The sequence below is a fragment of the Mangifera indica genome, chromosome 3 (assembly GCF_011075055.1).
Source record: "Mangifera indica cultivar Alphonso chromosome 3, CATAS_Mindica_2.1, whole genome shotgun sequence".
Taxonomy (NCBI): domain Eukaryota; kingdom Viridiplantae; phylum Streptophyta; class Magnoliopsida; order Sapindales; family Anacardiaceae; genus Mangifera; species Mangifera indica.
In genome coordinates, this window is record NC_058139.1 from 1,678,221 (window position 1) to 1,696,172 (window position 17,952).

Below are 17,952 nucleotides of genomic sequence, written 5' to 3' on the forward strand. Positions count from 1 at the left end.
GATAAATGCAGGATCTTTTTTGTAATCTGTTTTTGGGTATTCTGCTTTTCTAGTTTTTCAATTTTGTTGTCTGGTTTCATTTCTATGTTGGCTGGGTGTGTGGATTCCATTATTGGCTGGTTCCTAACAATATGTTTCTCTGCTCAAGGTTCAAAATTTACGAAAAGAGTATCTTTCTTAGTAACCCTATTCAAAATGACAATGCTCAAGAATCATAAAAAATGAAAGTTGAAGCAAGTTCATGATGTCCATTTGGCTCAAACAAATACAAGTTGACATTTGAGCAAAATAGAAAATGAGGTGTGAATGGCAGCAAATCCTTTCCTTAGCAGTACAAAATTCAAGTTTGAATCAACTAGCTTCTTATTTCTTCTTCTACTTCTTCTAAATTCAATACTGACCATAACTTTTTCTCACTGAATCTCGCAATGTAAAACCTTTTTATCATGGCTAATATCAAACACCTTGGCAAATCTTCAGACAAGAAAGAAGGAAAAAAAGAGAAAAAAATGAAATATGTGACATTTGCAAGGAAGGCAACTGCAATACTGAATGTGAACTCTAAGACTTGGAATACATCATTATGTTTAATAGTCTAGAAGATAGACAAAATATTACCCATTTTAAAAATACAATTTATCACAATTATACTTTTTAATTACACTAATATTTGTTTGTGTTTGGCAAACATAAGATTTGTCTAAAAACCTTACAATTTATCGTTGTTTTGGTTTTGAGTTACGTAATTTACTTAAAGATAATATTACATTTCCACCATATAAGAAAATATGTGAAATAGTTTCGATACTATTTATATTATTTTAATTTGATTTATTATCAAAATACTATTAATTTTAAACATATTATTTGTATTACTAAATCTTATATAACACCTCTAAACAAATCATAGATCAATAAAATACAGAAAAAAAAAATGTTAAATCCGTATGTCTATCTCATATTGTCTGAGATATTAAAATAAAATTGAATAAATAATTTATTTGATATTGAATAATATTTTAACAATGAATCAAACTATTTTGAGTAGAGATCTACCTTCTCCTTGGTGCTTTGTTGACATATTTGTATGGTTGCCTGAATTTGTTTAATATTCCACTTTCGGAAACTTCAACTCACTGCCAATTGTGAACCCTAAAGCCTCAGCCGTCACCTTCACACCAGATAAAGTGATAATGCACATTTTTTCCATCAGATGATTTTATTGGATTTGTTTACAAAATGCATTATTACGTACACTCTGATGCAAGATAAGATCCTTCCATGCCTGGTGCGTAAACAGCACTCCAAGTGTCACGATTCTAAGCCTCCACGTTTCTGTCACAACTTTACCATATCCGTTCACACACGCACAAGTCCCACCCGATGAACGCTTTAAAATCCTCATTGTTTTGTTCTTCTTCAACTCGTCTCCTCGTCAAACGAAATCTCAACATCCCAACGATATCTGCTTCTCTTCTGTTAGCAAAACATTTAACTTCAGTTTCTGAGAAAACCCTTTTGATTTCTCCTCCAAATAAGCCACTCTCTTTCGTTTTTCCAGCAAACCAATCAGCGGTTTTTAAGTCCGTGTCGTTCAGTTTGAGATCGGATCATACGATGGCAAGCCAATCCAAAACATCAGTTCATGACTTCACCGTCAAGGTCGGTTTTTTAATTTCTTTTATGGCTTTCTTTGGGTTTATTTCTATGAGTTTGATCGTGTTTTGTAATTTATTTAGGTTTTTGCTTGATGGGTTTCTGAATTTTCGCATGGTGATTGTTTGCTGTGTACGTAATTTGATATAGTGTTAGATTCTTGACTTTGTTACTTAAACATAAAAAATACATAGGGCCTAGTGATAACAGAGACTTCTCTTCTCTTGTTTACTCTGCAAGCACTGGAAAATTAAATGACATGCCAATTCCCTCAAAATAAATATCGGTATCGTATTATTTAGATAACTAAACTTAATGATCTGAGGATGATTTGCTGATCGGGGCCTTTTTTATAGAATATTTTTCCCGTTTAATTGGTTGTTTGATTATATATCTTGTTATTTTATATCTCTTGCAGGATGCTAAGGGAAATGATATGGATCTTAGCATTTACAAGGGAAAAGTTCTCGTGATTGTCAATGTTGCATCACAATGGTATGCCAGAACATCTTTATTTGCACCACAATTGTGGCTTCTTTGGCACCACGCCTCTTTCAAAATAATATGTACATAACTGATTGGATTTTGTATGCAGTGGTTTGACCAATTCCAACTACACAGAGCTGAGCCAGTTGTATCAGAAGTACAAAGATCAAGGTGTGTTTTCCTTTCCTTTTGGGAGTTCATGGTATTCTGATGCTTATACACATAAATAAGACTTGTATTCCTTAAATGCTTTATAATTTTTCTTGGGAAAGGCAATGGCTATATTTTAATATTTTGAAGAAGTGACAGTTTGGTTAGACCTGAATATTCCATCTTCTTGCAGGCTTCGAGATTCTTGCATTTCCCTGTAATCAGTTTGGAGCTCAGGAGCCAGGGAGCAATGAACAGATTGTAGAATTTGCTTGCACGCGCTTTAAGGCTGAGTATCCCATATTTGATAAGGTACTTGTTCTATAATTTAACAAAATTACAAGTGAAAATGCAACTTTTTTTTTATCTCTTAATTTGTCAAAGTATACAGCATGACCCCATAACTTTAGGTGGCTAGTCTCAGGTTTAAAAGCAACATCTGATTTTATAGTGGATGAGTCATGCAGCTGTATTGAAGATGCAATTCTTAGATTTACTCTTTCTTTCTGTTTTTGAATTGTTCCTCTAGGTCTTTCACAATTGATAGAAATTCGACAACGCTCATTTCTGAGTTAGTTTCAAAATCATTTGATCATTCCCTGAGAAGATTAAACAATTATTTGCTTGTATGGTTTTCTTCAGAAAGAGGGTTAAAAAATGAGATGAGTCTAGAATTCAAAACTTTTACCTTTCAGATGTATAATTCAGGCTGGTCATCAGAGAAAAAGAAAGGGAGATTCTAATTTTTTACCAATTTTGGATCAGGACTGGAGATGTATATTTATAAACCTCATTTATCTCTTTGAGTACAGGTTGATGTGAATGGTGACAAAGCTGCTCCTATATACAAGTTCCTGAAATCAAGCAAAGGTGGACTTTTTGGAGACAGCATTAAGTGGAACTTCTCCAAGTTCTTGGTCGATAAAGAAGGGAAAGTTGTTGAACGTTATGCCCCTACTACTTCCCCTCTTAGCATTGAGGTATATGATACCCGCTTGGGCCTTCACTGCCATATTTTTTCAATGTTATGATATAATTCTGGCTTTGGTTAGATCCTTAATTGCTCACATAATTCTTGTATACGCTTGTTACTCTTTGCAGAAGGATATAAAGAAGCTGTTGGAAGTTGCATAAGGTGTATCGACTTACTGCAAAAAAGGGAGAAGGATTATCGATAAATAAACACTTCCATGGAAATGTTTTCATGAACTTTTGTTTTGTTTTCTTTTCTTAAAGACATGTATGATGTATTGATGTTTGATCTAGTAATAATGTGATAATAAAGTTCTGTAGTTTCAGTAATTTGGAATTTTAGTCTTTGATCTGAATTTTTATATGACCAACGATTCCAATGCCAAAGCCAAAGCCAATGCTATTTATGTTTTTAATCCGTTGGGCATTGAACAAATTTCTGGCACTAAAAGTCTTACGTATATTTTTGAAACCTACAAAAAGCAGCCCAAATAGTTCCACAAGTCTACCTTAATACAGACCAAAAGCAGTATTCTAAGAAACCTGAACATTCGAGTGTTCGGAACGGTTGTTAATGGCGTCTTGTCTTTAGCTAAGGCAAACTAGGAAGATAGAAATTATACGGTGCATTCACATACCAATAAGCAATCACTCTTTCGTTCAAACCACATTTTAACCATTTAAATTTAACCAGTTTTCTGTTAGCATCTTTAAACGTATTATATGTATGGTCCTACTAAATATATATCAATGTCTTGTAACTGAAAACTTACCAGTTTAAGAGATCATGGTGTAGTGAATTTTGTTGAAATCAAGCTATCTTCATCTTCGTATGTAGCACTGCCTTAGAATTGCTAAATACAGAGCTACCAATACTAAAATTGTGACATCTATATTTATCAACTCATGAATTGTGGCTCAAGATTTTTATGAAGTTACTGATACAAAACTGATTTTCAAAATTAAGTATAATTTAAAATTTTGAATTGTATTTTGGTAGGGTTTCAGCCAACTTTCACTTACGGATATTAAGTTTCATCTTCGATTTGAAAAAAAACAGATCATCCATTCCAATTTTAAAGAACTCATAAGAAAATTTCTCAAGTCCTGACCTCAGTGGGAATTGAAAGCTTTCCTATAGATGTTTTCACTAAATCTCTTATTTAATGTTTAAATCCCATGTTAAAATAAAATTTTCTATTCCTATAAATTATTAACATAGCATTTCCTCAAGCTCAAGAAAGACTTGAAAAAACACAAAAAAAATCATCCACAAAATGAGACTTTTTGTGCAATCTTGCCCAATTTGTGTCCTAGATAGAATATAATAAGACTAACATTATGATCAGAATGAATTCTTACTGAGAATGATGTCGGTCTCATCTTTTGCAATCAAATTTCATCATGTTGCAAGGTAAATGACGAATCCAAGCAAACTTCAGACTATAAAAAATGGCCCATATCCTCGCGCAAGAGGACACAAAATTTTAACAGCACCATAAAACCACCCAGGATCATTCCTGGGCTTATCTCTAACTCTAGCCAGACCACTAGCTAAAACACGGTCGGTGACCTCATTTACAGCTGCTTCCACATTAAGCCTATGTCATTACATGACAGTCTTCTACCACATTCAAAATATATTGAGTTTCAAATATAAAGATTAAAATTTATATTATATAAAAATAATTTAACTTATATTAAGATCTAATCTACGTACTTATATATCATTCATTTTATTTAATTTTATTAGATATAAGACTTTTTTTTTTTTTATTTAAATTTTTAATACTCTTGTTCAAATATAATTATTATATGGTATTAAACCCGTTATTAGGTTTATGCTTTAATATTATATTAAAAATATATTAGATTTAAGTATAATCATTATAAGTAATTAAATTTGTTAATATATTTTATCCAAATGTAATTACTATAGATTATTTTACCTATAGTTTAATTTATGTTATAATACTACATTAAAAATATATTAAGTTTACTAAAATGAAAATTAAAATTTATATTATAAAAAATTAATTAATTTATATTAAAACTCAATTCACAAACTTATATGTCCCTTATTTTACTTAATTTTGCTAAAGGTGCATCTCCCTTCTTTGTTTTTTTTTAATTTGTGTCCCCACCACGGATTATTCTGAAGAAATTTGCAGACGAAATAAAAAGATTATGAAATTCAAGACGTGGAATATTCGGATTAAATTGGGCTGCGAGGAAAACACAATATGAACTAGGATTTTCTGGAATCTATTAAAACAGCTAAGTACTGACAAAAGCCTCAATACTTTGACTGCAAGCACAAATGTGAACTAAAATGTTGTTCTAGATATCAGAAAAAAAGTGCCGTCCGGTTGGATTGTAGCAAAAGCCTCAAAATCTAAATGTCGAGGTCACAATAATGCCCGATGTCCAGAATTGTAACTGTTTAAAAGACCATGACGTAATCTCTGATACAAATATCATCCACGTGTAGCCATGCCAGCCATCCACACTAGCTATAAAATCCTCATTGCCTCTCTTCTGCAACTCGTGTTCTTCCTGAAAATAATCTAAACACAGCAACTATATCTACTTCTCTTCTTCTGAAAAACTGTTTCTTTTCAAATTCTAAGAAAACCCTTTTGATTTCTTCATCAACACTTTGAAATCTGATCATAAAATGGCCGGCGAATCTAAGACAGTTCATGACTTCACTGTCACGGTCAGTTTGTTGGTCTTTGTCTGTCTTAGCATAATCTATGTTAGATTAATGAGATTTTTGCAGATGGGGATATTTTTTTCTTAGTTAACAACGAAATTCAGGATAAATTCTGTTGTTTTATATTGTTGCAGGATGCCAGAGGAAATGTTGTTGATCTTAGCATTTATAAAGGAAAGGTTCTCTTGATTGTTAATGTTGCATCACAATGGTATGCATTAACTCCTGTGTTTGATTAATATTTTGTTATCGTATGTAAAAGCTGCTCCAGAAAGGCCTTAGTTGGAGTTGAAACATTAATGTCTAAATGCTTATGGTGCTTTCCCTTTCAACGTGCCTCTTCCTTGTATGTTATATTTATTACTTCAATTTCTCATGCAGTGGCTTGACCAACTCCAACTACACAGAGTTGAGTCAGTTGTACCAAAAATACAAAGATCAAGGTGGGCTTTAGTTCCCTGTCTCTAAGTTCCTGGTATCTTGAAACTTATAGACATGTTCACTTTGCTTTAATTAATTAATACTTTATTCAATCCTTCTCTTCATTTTCCCCATGTCACTGTCTTTGTGCAGGCCTGGAAATTCTAGCATTTCCATGTAACCAGTTTGGAGGTCAGGAACCTGGAAGCAATGAAGAGATTGCAGAATTTGTTTGCACTCGCTTTAAGGCTGAGTATCCCATATTTGACAAGGTACTTGCAGTAATTTAAAGTGGTTGGACATTATATATAGTTTGATGTTCAATAAAATACCTTCATTATCTAGCACAATAGGTAAATTTTATATTGATAAAACACATGAAAGATATTGAGTATCTATGAACATCTTATATTATCTAGGGATGATAAGATAATACTGATTAAATAGTCCTTAAACTTTTTAGTTAAGATGTTTTAGCCTACAGATCAAACCACAACTGTTTAATTGCCTGCTGCACTAAACTGGATGGGAAATGTGGTTAATCTAGAATCTAATATTTTTGTCAATTTGGATACAGGTCGATGTGAATGGTGAGAGTGCTGCTCCTATATACAAGTTCCTGAAGTCAAGCAAAGGTGGAGACGATATCAAGTGGAATTTTTCCAAGTTCCTGGTTGACAAAGATGGGAATGTTGTCAATCATTATGAGCCAACTACTACTCCTTTCAGCTTTGAGGTAACACCCACTTCCACTGTCAGTTACCGCCACATTTCCTTTTTATGATCAATTTGTCTTTAGTTAGTTCTTATTAATAGTTCAAAATTTGTTTATTTTCCTTTGCAGGATGATATAAAGAAACTCCTGGGAGTTGCATAGAGGGTCACTGGTGCTGCTTGCTGTTAGAAATATACAAGTACTCTGATCAATAAGAACTTTCATAGTATATGAGCTTTGTTTCCTATTCCTACTGATATAGATGAACATAATATAAGTTGGAGAGTGCTGCTTGTGAGTTGTGAGAGATTTGGTTTTGCTTTGTTTTTGGAGTCCTAGGGTACTGTAATATATATGATTTTAAAGTTTTGCTTTTGTAGTACAAATACTTGGCTTTTATAATCAAATTTGAATGCTTGATTTGAATTTTGGAAAGATCTATGAGGCCAATGTTTTTTTGTTGTAGTATATATCCATGTTAGTTTGTAGGGTGTATCCCAACTGAGAATTAAAAATGAACTCCACTAAAAAACCTACATATCTCATCCGTACAGGAGAGTTCATCAATGAAGTGAATTTGAATCGAATCTAGCTCAAACAAAGGCTATATCAAACTAAAGCTTGACAAACTGATCCTTATGTATATCGACCCCTACATAGATGGCATATGTCGTTTTCCTATCAAAATCCTTATAAAATGTTCGAGGGAATACTATGTTCATCTGACAAAAAACATATTAGCAGCAAGTCAGCTAACAGTTTTGGCCATGGCGGCATTTCACTGTAACAATGAAACAGAACTTGAACATGATGGTTTTAGACAATAAAGGTTCCGTAAACTGGAAACTCGGATGCCTGTCAATGAAGAACGTTAAGCGGCAATATCATGTTTTCAGTTACCAAACTGGCATCAACTAAGAAAACATTGGTAACAGTTCACAACCCAAAGCCAAAGAAAAGTATTAGTCGGTATGATCTTTGATTTTAGGATAAATACAAATACGATTTGAATCATATGACATGACTTCTCACCAAACTTGAACACACAAACATGTACAAAAGGCAAGAAACCATCAGGTTATCAAATTTTGCTGCAATGCTGATGGTCTTCATCTCAGTACTCATGGAATGCCCAACAGCTTCTTAATGTCATGCTGCAATTTTATAAAGATAAGAGAATTACATGACATTATGGTCGGCAATTTTATCAAACAACAGAGAGCCAGCAAACTAGAAATCAACTTCAACAATTGGATCATTTGCAAAAGAAGGCATTACCTCAAGACTTAGGGGAGAAGTTGTGGGGTAGTAACGATCAACAACTTGCCCATTTTTATCCACCAGGAACTTGGCAAAGTTCCACTGAATATCATCCCCAAAAATGCCCCATTTACCTTTCTTTAAGAATGTGTACAGTGGAGAAGCATACTCACCATTTACATCTATCTGATACAAAACCGATAAGATATATAGATGGTTATGATAAGCACAGAAAAAATATAATAAACTAGTATTAGTTTAACATGTTCAACGCCGGAATGGTGGTTAACGCCAAAAGGCAAAATCTCAAAGCTGTAGGTAGTTTACTGAACACACCAAAAAAAAAAAAAAAAAATTTGAGTTAGCAGTTATATGTTATCTTTGCTATGATGATAACACCATAATGCCAAACAAAAAAGCTGCACAAAGAGGAAAGAAGATTCACCATGTATCTACCTTATCAAAGATAGTAAATTCTGATTTAAAGCGAGTGCAGACAAACTCCATTATCTGATCATTACTGCCTGGTTCCTCCTCACCAAATTGATTGCATGGAAATGCCAGAATCTCAAGGCCTGTGGATCGCTTTCAAAAACAGATCATACATATGATAAATACAGATCCCATAAAAGCAAAACAAATTGATAGAAATTTCAGCGTAGACCTTGATCTTGGTACTTCTCATATAATTGATTCAGTTCTGTGTAATTGGAGTTGGTCATTCCACTGCAAAAAACAAGGATGATTCAAAATATACACGGAAAAGATATAAAGCATAAATTTTTCACCTAATAAACCACAGATTTCATTTCATAATCTCATTAATCACAAAGTCTAAAGAAGATAACAATGGCAATGAAAGCAAGGGACAAATATACCATTTTGAAGCAACATTGAGTATGAGTAGGACTTTTCCTTTGTATGTGCTAAGATCTACATCATGGCCACTGGCATCCTACGAATGTACAAAAATTGGTCACAGAAAACGCCAGTTAAAAGCAATTTGGTACATGCTCATCCATTCAACAAAATAGCTCTTTACCAAAAGTCTAAACTTAGCAGAGTTGATAGGAACAACTCCCTACTGCTCTAAACGGCTCCAACCACAAGCAAAATAGAATCGAAAAAGAATTTTAACTATTAAAGACGGGAACTTTAGTCTTCAGCTAGTGATACAGAGAAAACTTTATGATGATTTCAATTAACAAGCTCCCTTTTTCGAATCGCCTTTAAAAATTATCTTTAGTATTATTGAAGTATCAAAGAACAAAAAAATAATAATAATAATAATAATGAATTAGCGGGCAACGTGAAATATTTCTAGTCCACAAGCTAAAAGTAAAAGTACTCCAATATAACAAGCTTCTTTCCATGAGTTTACATATAATAAAGAAACAGACCTTGACAGTGAAGTCATAAATAGATTCTGGGTTCTTCACAGATTGGTTTGCCATCGAATAATCTGCACTGCAATATATAAAAAATAAAAGGGTAGTGAACGGCGTTCACTGAACGCTGAACAGAGATTACAATCGAAGAAACATAGAGATCAAGACAGACAACTGTAATGGGAAGTACAAACAGAGAGAAATCATGAAACATGCCTTAACTAGTTTTGAAGCATCTACTTGACACGTGTTCTGCAGGTTTAATTTATAGCTCCTAGTACTTTAGCTCTGCAGGTTTCGTCAAGTTCTTTTGCGGGCCGTGACTTAGGAAATGGGTCAGAATTTGTGAAGGGGTTGCGGAGTGGGTGTCAAAAAGAAGTCACGGTGCTTCGACCCAGACCGAGTCTGGCCTGACACGAGTCTAGATTGAAGCTATAAAACCCAATTAGTTAGAGATTATCATTGAGAACTGTCAATGAGTTAACAATTTTGTCAAAGAGATCAATATTGTCACTGCATAAATAAACAAATCGATCTCAAACTAAGTTACTGTATTGAAACTTTAATTTGAAATTGATTTGTTTGAATCAAATTATAATTCAATCCAAACCAGCTAAGAACATTTCCATCCCTTAAAAGAAATATCATGGAAAGGAACCTGATTGCTACCATCTTTAAGTTAATTGAGACATTAACTCGGACACTTGATGAATGTCAATATTCTGCTTTCAGCTTCAGCAGTATTCACAGACCTGTGTTTTGGCGTTAACGTTCTTAATATCAGGCAGTAACAGTAGGCAGTTAAAAGTTCTGTTTATCCTTAACCAAGCCTCACCGAACCGCAGATTTCAACCAACCTATGAATCTTGATATTCAGTAGCTTGTCAATACGATTTTCTTTTAATTTCATAAAGAGATACAGCTTGATTTTAAGTCCTTTTAGAGCTTCAAATGTACCTCATTCTCTTGTAATTAATTTTTCCTATATTCTCAATATCCATGCAAAAGCTAGCTTTATATGTGCCAGAACATTATTTTGTACCCTGTGATTCCTTAAGAGATGAGGGATGCAGCAAGGTCTAGAACTGTAACAAAAAATAGGAATTAGGAATTAATATAACATAATCTAGGGGCCAGGAGCAAACAGCAGTTAACAATGAAGACAACAACCTTTTCCTCTCCTAAACATCTTTTAATCTGCTAAAAAATGTCAACAAGTTCTCATTGTTACATGAGAACCTAAAGATGATGACTTTGTTACAAACTAAGTTAGCACAGACCCAGTACTCCTACTGGGCAAATAAGTTGGCTTTCAGAAGTTCATAGATTTCACAGATTCAGTACATGTACAACAACAAATATCTACAAATCAACATTTGTTTGTTGCAGCAAATTATCATCAACGCCTCAAGTCAATATCAGTATGAGGGTTTCTCAGATCAACCGATCGAGAACCAGGCCAGGCATTGATTGCAGGGGATGAGAAATTTTGAGAGACTGGTACACGATTTGGGGTAGCTGATTTATTACTAGGCTGAGGTGTAGAATTCATATCACTTTCAGGCATGGCTACTTGTTTGTTCTTGGTCTTAGAACCACCATATACAAAACTGCATACTACCACCTGCAGCAAGCAATTATCATGCATTAGACAATTGTGATCATGGACTTACAAATAACTTTTAACCCCACATACATGGACACAAATAACACATCTTTGGTTAACATGCACATTTGGCATGAGCACAAATGCACTCTTGAAAGGCAAGAATTCCCAAGCTTCTAAACTATACAATGAAAATAATTGTTTATTTGTTTGAGTCGTTCAATGTCATTTAACTGGTAGCAAGACAAAAATTGAGAGGATCAAAGCAGACACCCTATATTGATAGGACAAACACATAGATTTTAAATTACAAATAAAGATAGGAAGTAGGCATATTAATGTAATGGCAGAATAAGGAGTGTAATTTAGTACTATAAAGAACAATCAAATCACCTGCACAATGCTTGCAGCAATAAGCACTGCCACTCCACCACCAAACACTTGACCATCAGGACTAGAAAGGGAAGCACTTACACCACCCGTTCGATTCCTAGGACCACCATCTTCAGCAATTAAATATGAACCTGACAAGCATAATATCTCGAATTGGCCCTACACAAGTAATAAAAATCAAATAATAAGATCCTCCAAACTTTTTTAAACACTGGCACTGGAAGAAGCAAAATGGAAAGCAGAAAAGGACAGAAAGGAATCTATGAAGTCCTGTTAAACATATGAAAACCACCATTTGAGCCAACCCTTACTTTCAGAAAGGAATGTCCCCTGTTTTAGTAGGCAAAGAAATGGACTACATAAACACAATCATTCAATCCAGGGTTCTAACTAAATCCCATTTCACCAAAAGACAGCAACTTTCTAAATTAATCTAGATTACATATCTAGAAAAGAGATGATTATCCAACTGCTCTCATCAAAATTGACCTAAGCCACAACTCACTGATCTCTAGTTGGCCATTTCTAACTTCAAACAAACCCTTGTTCCACACAGAATCACCATAATTGGCAAAACATTTAGATCTGCAGCACTGCCAACATGATTATACCAACAAAATATATTAAAATAAAACTTAGTGACTGCAGCCTATATAGATTTCCTTGATATACGGTTAAGACACAAACAAAATGTTGCTTTCATATCCTAGTTTCTTAACCAAAATTTCATGAACCAAAAAAAGAATCTGGTTAAAGAAAAATATAAGAATGCTTCAACCTCATAAGTCCCAGCTAGCACTGAAGATGCAGGCTGGCGTAGTGTTACTGAAGAAACAGTACCACTCCCAGACAGGATGCACACAGCCCTTGGCCTCTGCTGCGAAAAAGATAATACTTTTGCTACAATGTCCTGTTGAGAAAATAAAACAATCAGCAGTTGATGATAAATCATTCCAAAACCACTAAGAGTTTGTCTAGTTGGGCTTATCTACTAGCTGGAAAAGCTTATATAATGCCATAAACACTTCTGATATTTTTTAGATTGTTTTATCAAATTTTGAATAAGCTATTTCATGTCTATTCTTTTTGAGTTTATTGAAATTTCAATACTATCCCTAAATTATTTTATAAATTTGACTTATAAAGTCTTTTTGGTAATTTAATACATGAAAATCCTTTCACATTTTTCTAGCCAAACAACTACTAAAATTCTTATAAAAGCTACATTCTCAATATGCTCTACACAAATAAGCTGTACCAAATGGACCTTAGGTATGAAGCATACCTCTGACAACTTATCATTATGCCTTTTTTTTTTTCTGATAGGATTACCATTAAAGATGTTTCAACACTATTTTTAGACAAGACAGAGTTCAAGCAATGAGACAACATTTGAGGCTCCAATGGACAGTATCACTCAAAACACCCATAAACAAGCAGTGGATTCACATGATTGTATATGTAGTATACAATCTTTATTTATCTTTTATCAATCCATAACTTTCATTGATATGAAAAGAGCCTGGGCATCAATGGTACGGCACATAACATTCAATCTATATTTAACTAAATAAAGCATAAAATTATACAATAGTATTTAGGTATCTTTTATGCCCAAGAGAATCTCATGAATTTTTAAGTAAGTACATTTTAAAAAGGATCACACATATGAAAGCTGCCTCTGTAGCTTAAAAAGCATGTCCTATGAAGGAAAAAAATTCAAGTTAACACTCTTTCAAAGGAACCAAGCCACAGCAAACAGACATGTATAAACTCAGGAACCTAGAACTCAAATAGGAAGTTAGTAAACACAAAGTGCAAGAGCATCATTATAAAATAAATCAAGAACTAGAATTAATGGTGTATACCTCCCCTGCTCCAACAGAGATCACATGTGGTGCAAAAGCCAGTCCTGCTGAATTGTTCATCCAGTCACCTAACAGACACATTGATAAATTAGACTGGAAAAGAAAAAGGAAAAGGCTCAGCAAGGCCCAAAGTTCGTGTATAACGAATAAAGAGGTACAACAATATCCAGGACTCTCAGCTCACTTAAGCAGAGGGCATATTTAATTGGAATACCATAAAAATTGTGAAGTCTGGTCCTTAAGTATTTCCACAACAAAGGCAAACACTATTGCAAAACTCAGTGGTGCAAACATCAAGCAAGTTCAAGTACTGAAATTGTGGCTTCAATATTCCAAAAATACACACCAAATATTTTACAATTTAATATGATTTGAACACTAATGTGATCATTTTGTGGCTCTTTGTCGATGATATAGTGCATTCACTACAAATACTAGATGCTTAAAGAAGGCAGACCTTAAGAAGAACGGTGGTCTGCATAAATGCACCAAAACATACTATAAATCTATAAGTACACTTTAAAATGTGAAACATGTGATAAAATGTTGCATGTCAACATAACGCTTGCAACAACTAAATTAAGATCACAGAACAGCCTCTTGAAAACAGTCAAAACATGGTAGCCCTTAATTAATCGCTAAACATTCTACATTGCATGGCAGAAACTATATTTAACGTATGAATAGCATGATAATATGTATGAGAAATGAATACATCCAGTCTAAACGTCCAAGCTACATTATAGCGAGACATCAAATTCTAGTAAAGACTAACCAAGAGTTGCTAACTGTTGCTTCCTCCCAGTCCCAGGAGGGCGGCCTCGGCCCCGCTTAAATGCCTGAGAATCTGACGCTGAAGAAGGCTTAGGCTTAGGTGGCAAAGGCGAAAGCCCCAAAGAGACCTGTCCATCCGGAGCATACTTCCGGGGCCTACCTCTCTTCTTTTTCACTGGTTCACTGAGTGAGACCCCAGACGACACCCCCATGTTGTGGACAAAACTCGCATGTTTAGGCTCAGCTGAAAATGTTGATCCCATATTTGGTTGAGGTGAAATGTTATGGCTTGATGGGGGTCTGAACACATGTGGTGTTTGTAATATAACATTTTGTGGTGTGGACTGACCGCCACTGGCCACTCCTCTCTGTTGTATGTAATAGGGAGCTGAGCTACCAGACACAACCATGGCTTCTCTCCCATCCATGCATTTACTTAAACAATCGTCAAAGAAAATAAAAGTTTGTTTATGGGATACCCAGAAAACGAGTCTCTGAACTCTTAAAATTTCTTGAGCCAAATTCCTTAATTTAGCAAAAGATTTTTATATGAGCACACCAAGTACAGATTCGAGAGGTTACTTCACCCAAGGGGTAACAAGGATTTTTCTCTGAACAGGGAAAATCTTACAACAACAACAACAGATTCGTTAATTTCTACAGAAATTTGAGTCAAGCGAAAGAAAACAAAATCTTTTTTTACCCTAAATCATGAAAAATACAAACTTTGCTCAATTTCAAAAGAGAGCAAAGGTTTTACAGAGGTTTTTCTTAAAAAGGAAGAAAATCTAACAAGCCAACAAAAAATTGAAACGAGATACGGTTAAAGGTAGTACATTTGAGTCTCACAAAGGCAGAACTTAACTTATAATGAAGAAAAAAAATGCATGAAATGGAAGCAGTTAAGGGCACAAAGAGAGAATCTCAACAACAACAAAAGCTAAACCAGTTCTCGCAGCATAGCCAAACACATGAAGTAACAACAAACAAAACCCTAGATTTCAAATCTAGGGCTTTGAAAACAAAAAAAATTGCAAGAGCTTGGAAAAGAAAAAGAGAGAAAGAAAAGACAAGGAGAGGAAAAAAATGACTCGAAAAATAAAGAGCCTTTGAATTAAAGTGCGAAGGTGAAGACCCCTTTTTTGTTTTTCTTTATTGTTAGGTACTACTGTAGTCAATGGTCAGTGAGTGAAGGGCAAGTGTGCAAGCGAGTGAGTAATTGCATTGGCATTCGAAGAGACAAGAAGACAATCTTGGGGTCAAGTAAAGCGAGTTAAAACTGTAACATTACAGTACAACACCATGTCCTCGTCAGAGATACCAGTTCTCATTTCATAGGGCAAGCAAGCAGGGAGACTTTCTTCTCTATATAAAAACTATTGCTGGTTTAGGTTTAGGCTTTGGTAGTGACATTGGAGAAAAAGAGAAAGCTTAAATGGAGGAATCTGAGTGAGACGTGCTTTGTAATTTTACCCTCTATCTACATTTCAAGTCACTACTAGTACTCTATTGTGTTTATGGTCAAAGATGGATTGGATTGGTACTGAATCAAAATTTGGAGCCCATCTGAGCATGATGAAATCATAATGTTTTGTTTGAACTCGGTGCAAACAATTATCAGAAAAGTAAATTATAATTATAAAAATAAATAAATAATATCACCGAATGACCGACAAATCTATTATGATTTTAACTATTGAATTGAAAATCTGACCTGAATGGCTCAATCAAGATAAATTCGACCAAACAAAGATTAGATTAGATTAGATTGGATCCACCCTAGCAATAGATTGAGTTCAGGCTAGGTTAGGCTAGGCTATTATTGGTTTGATTGGGTTTTTGTAAAATAGCATGGTAAGATTGACTAAGACAATGTTCTTCGGTTAGAAAAGTTTTAAGGCCCACTAAGTTGTGACATTTTGGGCCAAATTTTTTTTTTCTAATTAAAAAAGTTATTTGAGTTATATAATTATTAAATTAAAATTTTAATTTAAATATACTTTTATTAAATAAGATTTAAATTTAAATTTTTTAATTTATTAATTTTTTTTTTATAAAATCATTCAATATGCCCATTATTCCATTGTCAAGTGAGTGAACATTGCTTACGATAATTACTTGGCGCTCCCCCAACTGCAACGGCGGGTAACAACAATGGTACAAATTTCTGCAAAAGTTGACTTCCTCAGACAACTTGCGACTTTAGATGTTGCCCTCTGCTCTGATGTCATTTTCAATAATAAATGAGAATAAAGACGTCTGAGACCATTAAATTGCTGGATGGAGCAGTTTCAAAGTCGCAGCAGGTAAAATTTTCTCCATTGAAATGAATTCCCATTACATTGTGCAGCATCCTAAACAAATATGTGACAAATTTTTCGGAAGATAATAATCTTCAGTAGTTGTACAAGGGATAAGTATATCATGTACTGTAATTTTGCCACCGTTGAAATGTTATCAGACTTCTTTAAGATGGGTATGTTCTTTCTTCTTCAACCATGAAAGCTAATGACAAACTTAAAGAGGCGAAGAGGAATAGAAATGTCCATAAATAATTAGATATGGGAATACTAATTAAAATAGCTTAATTTTTTTTTCCATATATATATATATATATATATATAGTAATTTTTTCTATTATATATTATAATTTAAAATATAAAATAATCTTAGATTTTTTATTCATTTAACCAAGATCCACCTAACTAAAACATAAATTTATCCAGTAAAAACATAAAACTCATCCACTCATCCAGTTGCCCGACGGACCAACTTATCCAATTGAACTACCCTACCATAGGTGGCTGGCCAATCCAAAAGAAGTAAAATCAACTCTATATATATATATATATATATATATATATATATATATATAAAGCTGAAAAAATGACTATTTTAATCAATACCCCTAGATTTATTGTCAAAATATTATCATATTTCAACATATCATTGTTTACTATCCCAAACCAAACATCTCAGAGTCACATTGAATATTCATACATATTCAATATCTTCCATGAATTTTATTGATATGAAATTTGTTTAAGACTGATGTGATACCAGTCACTCACATTCAAGCCAAACAAATATCCTATTTCAACGACCTCACACTTTGAATCTATATTCAATTATGCATTTCAAGCATATATAAACATAAAAAATAAAAAAAAAAGTTACATATTTTGAATTTTACAAACTCTATCAAACAGTTAACATAAGAAAGTACATAAAAATTGGAGCTTGAGCTAGAAGTTACAACAAAGTATTTATTTTCCCACAAATTAATAGTTAATAGATAAAATCATATATAGGAAAACATTTAGTTATCTATTTCAGTGGGAAGCAATGCGTAAACACAGAATCAATCACACATAAACATTTAGATGATGTAGAGTTTGGTGTGGAAGTTAAACTAGTGCAATTAAACCTGATATATTTGAATGTTTGGCAGCAACAACAGTATCATTCATGAACTTTCTCACCTGATGAAGATACTTTGTTAATTATGACTTGACGCTGTCTAGACAATCTCTGATCAATCACGAGGA

General features: G+C 33.7%; 4 protein-coding genes across 5 annotated transcripts; 2 read left to right on the forward strand and 2 right to left on the reverse strand.

Moving 5' to 3' along the window:
• The first annotated feature begins 1,368 nt into the window (after positions 1 to 1,368).
• On the forward strand, positions 1,369 to 3,594 carry LOC123211147 (probable phospholipid hydroperoxide glutathione peroxidase). The gene is made up of 6 exons (XM_044629688.1): positions 1,369 to 1,662; positions 2,075 to 2,151; positions 2,252 to 2,313; positions 2,486 to 2,604; positions 3,105 to 3,272; positions 3,394 to 3,594. The coding sequence occupies exons 1-6, from the start codon at positions 1,384 to 1,386 to the stop codon at positions 3,424 to 3,426; spliced, it is 738 nt and encodes a 245-aa protein (XP_044485623.1). The 5' UTR covers positions 1,369 to 1,383; the 3' UTR covers positions 3,427 to 3,594.
• Positions 3,595 to 5,794: 2,200 nt separating this feature from the next.
• LOC123211151 (probable phospholipid hydroperoxide glutathione peroxidase) lies at positions 5,795 to 7,550 on the forward strand. The gene is made up of 6 exons (XM_044629694.1): positions 5,795 to 5,983; positions 6,115 to 6,191; positions 6,362 to 6,423; positions 6,554 to 6,672; positions 6,978 to 7,136; positions 7,245 to 7,550. Exons 1-6 carry the CDS (start codon positions 5,942 to 5,944, stop codon positions 7,275 to 7,277), a joined length of 492 nt encoding a protein of 163 aa, XP_044485629.1. The 5' UTR covers positions 5,795 to 5,941; the 3' UTR covers positions 7,278 to 7,550.
• A 379-nt stretch (positions 7,551 to 7,929) lies between these two features.
• On the reverse strand, positions 7,930 to 10,450 carry LOC123211150 (probable glutathione peroxidase 8). Of its 2 annotated transcripts, none has more exons than XM_044629692.1 (7): positions 10,422 to 10,450; positions 9,776 to 9,842; positions 9,254 to 9,330; positions 9,040 to 9,101; positions 8,832 to 8,950; positions 8,394 to 8,561; positions 7,930 to 8,269 (listed from the first exon to the last, which is right to left on the reverse strand). In XM_044629692.1, exons 1-7 carry the CDS (start codon positions 10,433 to 10,435, stop codon positions 8,237 to 8,239), a joined length of 540 nt encoding a protein of 179 aa, XP_044485627.1. In that variant the 5' UTR covers positions 10,436 to 10,450; the 3' UTR covers positions 7,930 to 8,236. The 2 variants fall into 2 exon arrangements, with proteins under 2 accessions (XP_044485627.1, XP_044485628.1); XM_044629693.1 differs by lacking the exon at positions 10,422 to 10,450 and adding an exon at positions 9,980 to 10,231.
• A 399-nt stretch (positions 10,451 to 10,849) lies between these two features.
• Positions 10,850 to 15,826, reverse strand: LOC123211149 (AT-hook motif nuclear-localized protein 5-like). The gene is made up of 5 exons (XM_044629691.1): positions 14,406 to 15,826; positions 13,631 to 13,698; positions 12,541 to 12,672; positions 11,763 to 11,921; positions 10,850 to 11,387 (listed from the first exon to the last, which is right to left on the reverse strand). The coding sequence occupies exons 1-5, from the start codon at positions 14,830 to 14,832 to the stop codon at positions 11,163 to 11,165; spliced, it is 1,011 nt and encodes a 336-aa protein (XP_044485626.1). The 5' UTR covers positions 14,833 to 15,826; the 3' UTR covers positions 10,850 to 11,162.
• Positions 15,827 to 17,952: the final 2,126 nt, after the last annotated feature.

Excerpts from the sequence above, each read along its gene's own strand:
- LOC123211147 (XM_044629688.1), top strand. The coding sequence starts at position 1,384 with ATGAACGCTTTAAAATCCTCATTGTTTTGTTCTTCTTCAACTCGTCTC. Across the intron at positions 1,663-2,074 it reads TTCATGACTTCACCGTCAAG|GATGCTAAGGGAAATGATAT; the intron begins GTCGGTTTTTTA and ends TATCTCTTGCAG. Across the intron at positions 2,605-3,104 it reads AGTATCCCATATTTGATAAG|GTTGATGTGAATGGTGACAA; the intron begins GTACTTGTTCTA and ends CTTTGAGTACAG.
- LOC123211150 (XM_044629692.1), bottom strand. Across the intron at positions 9,331-9,775 it reads TTTATGACTTCACTGTCAAG|GATGCCAGTGGCCATGATGT; the intron begins GTCTGTTTCTTT and ends GTACATTCGTAG. Across the intron at positions 8,270-8,393 it reads CTTCTCCCCTAAGTCTTGAG|CATGACATTAAGAAGCTGTT; the intron begins GTAATGCCTTCT and ends ATAAAATTGCAG.
- LOC123211149 (XM_044629691.1), bottom strand. The coding sequence starts at position 14,832 with ATGGATGGGAGAGAAGCCATGGTTGTGTCTGGTAGCTCAGCTCCCTAT. Across the intron at positions 13,699-14,405 it reads GCAACAGTTAGCAACTCTTG|GTGACTGGATGAACAATTCA; the intron begins GTTAGTCTTTAC and ends TGTGTCTGTTAG. Across the intron at positions 11,922-12,540 it reads TGCTAGCTGGGACTTATGAG|GGCCAATTCGAGATATTATG; the intron begins GTTGAAGCATTC and ends TTACTTGTGTAG.
- LOC123211151 (XM_044629694.1), top strand. The coding sequence starts at position 5,942 with ATGGCCGGCGAATCTAAGACAGTTCATGACTTCACTGTCACG. Across the intron at positions 6,192-6,361 it reads GTTAATGTTGCATCACAATG|TGGCTTGACCAACTCCAACT; the intron begins GTATGCATTAAC and ends TTTCTCATGCAG. Across the intron at positions 6,673-6,977 it reads AGTATCCCATATTTGACAAG|GTCGATGTGAATGGTGAGAG; the intron begins GTACTTGCAGTA and ends ATTTGGATACAG.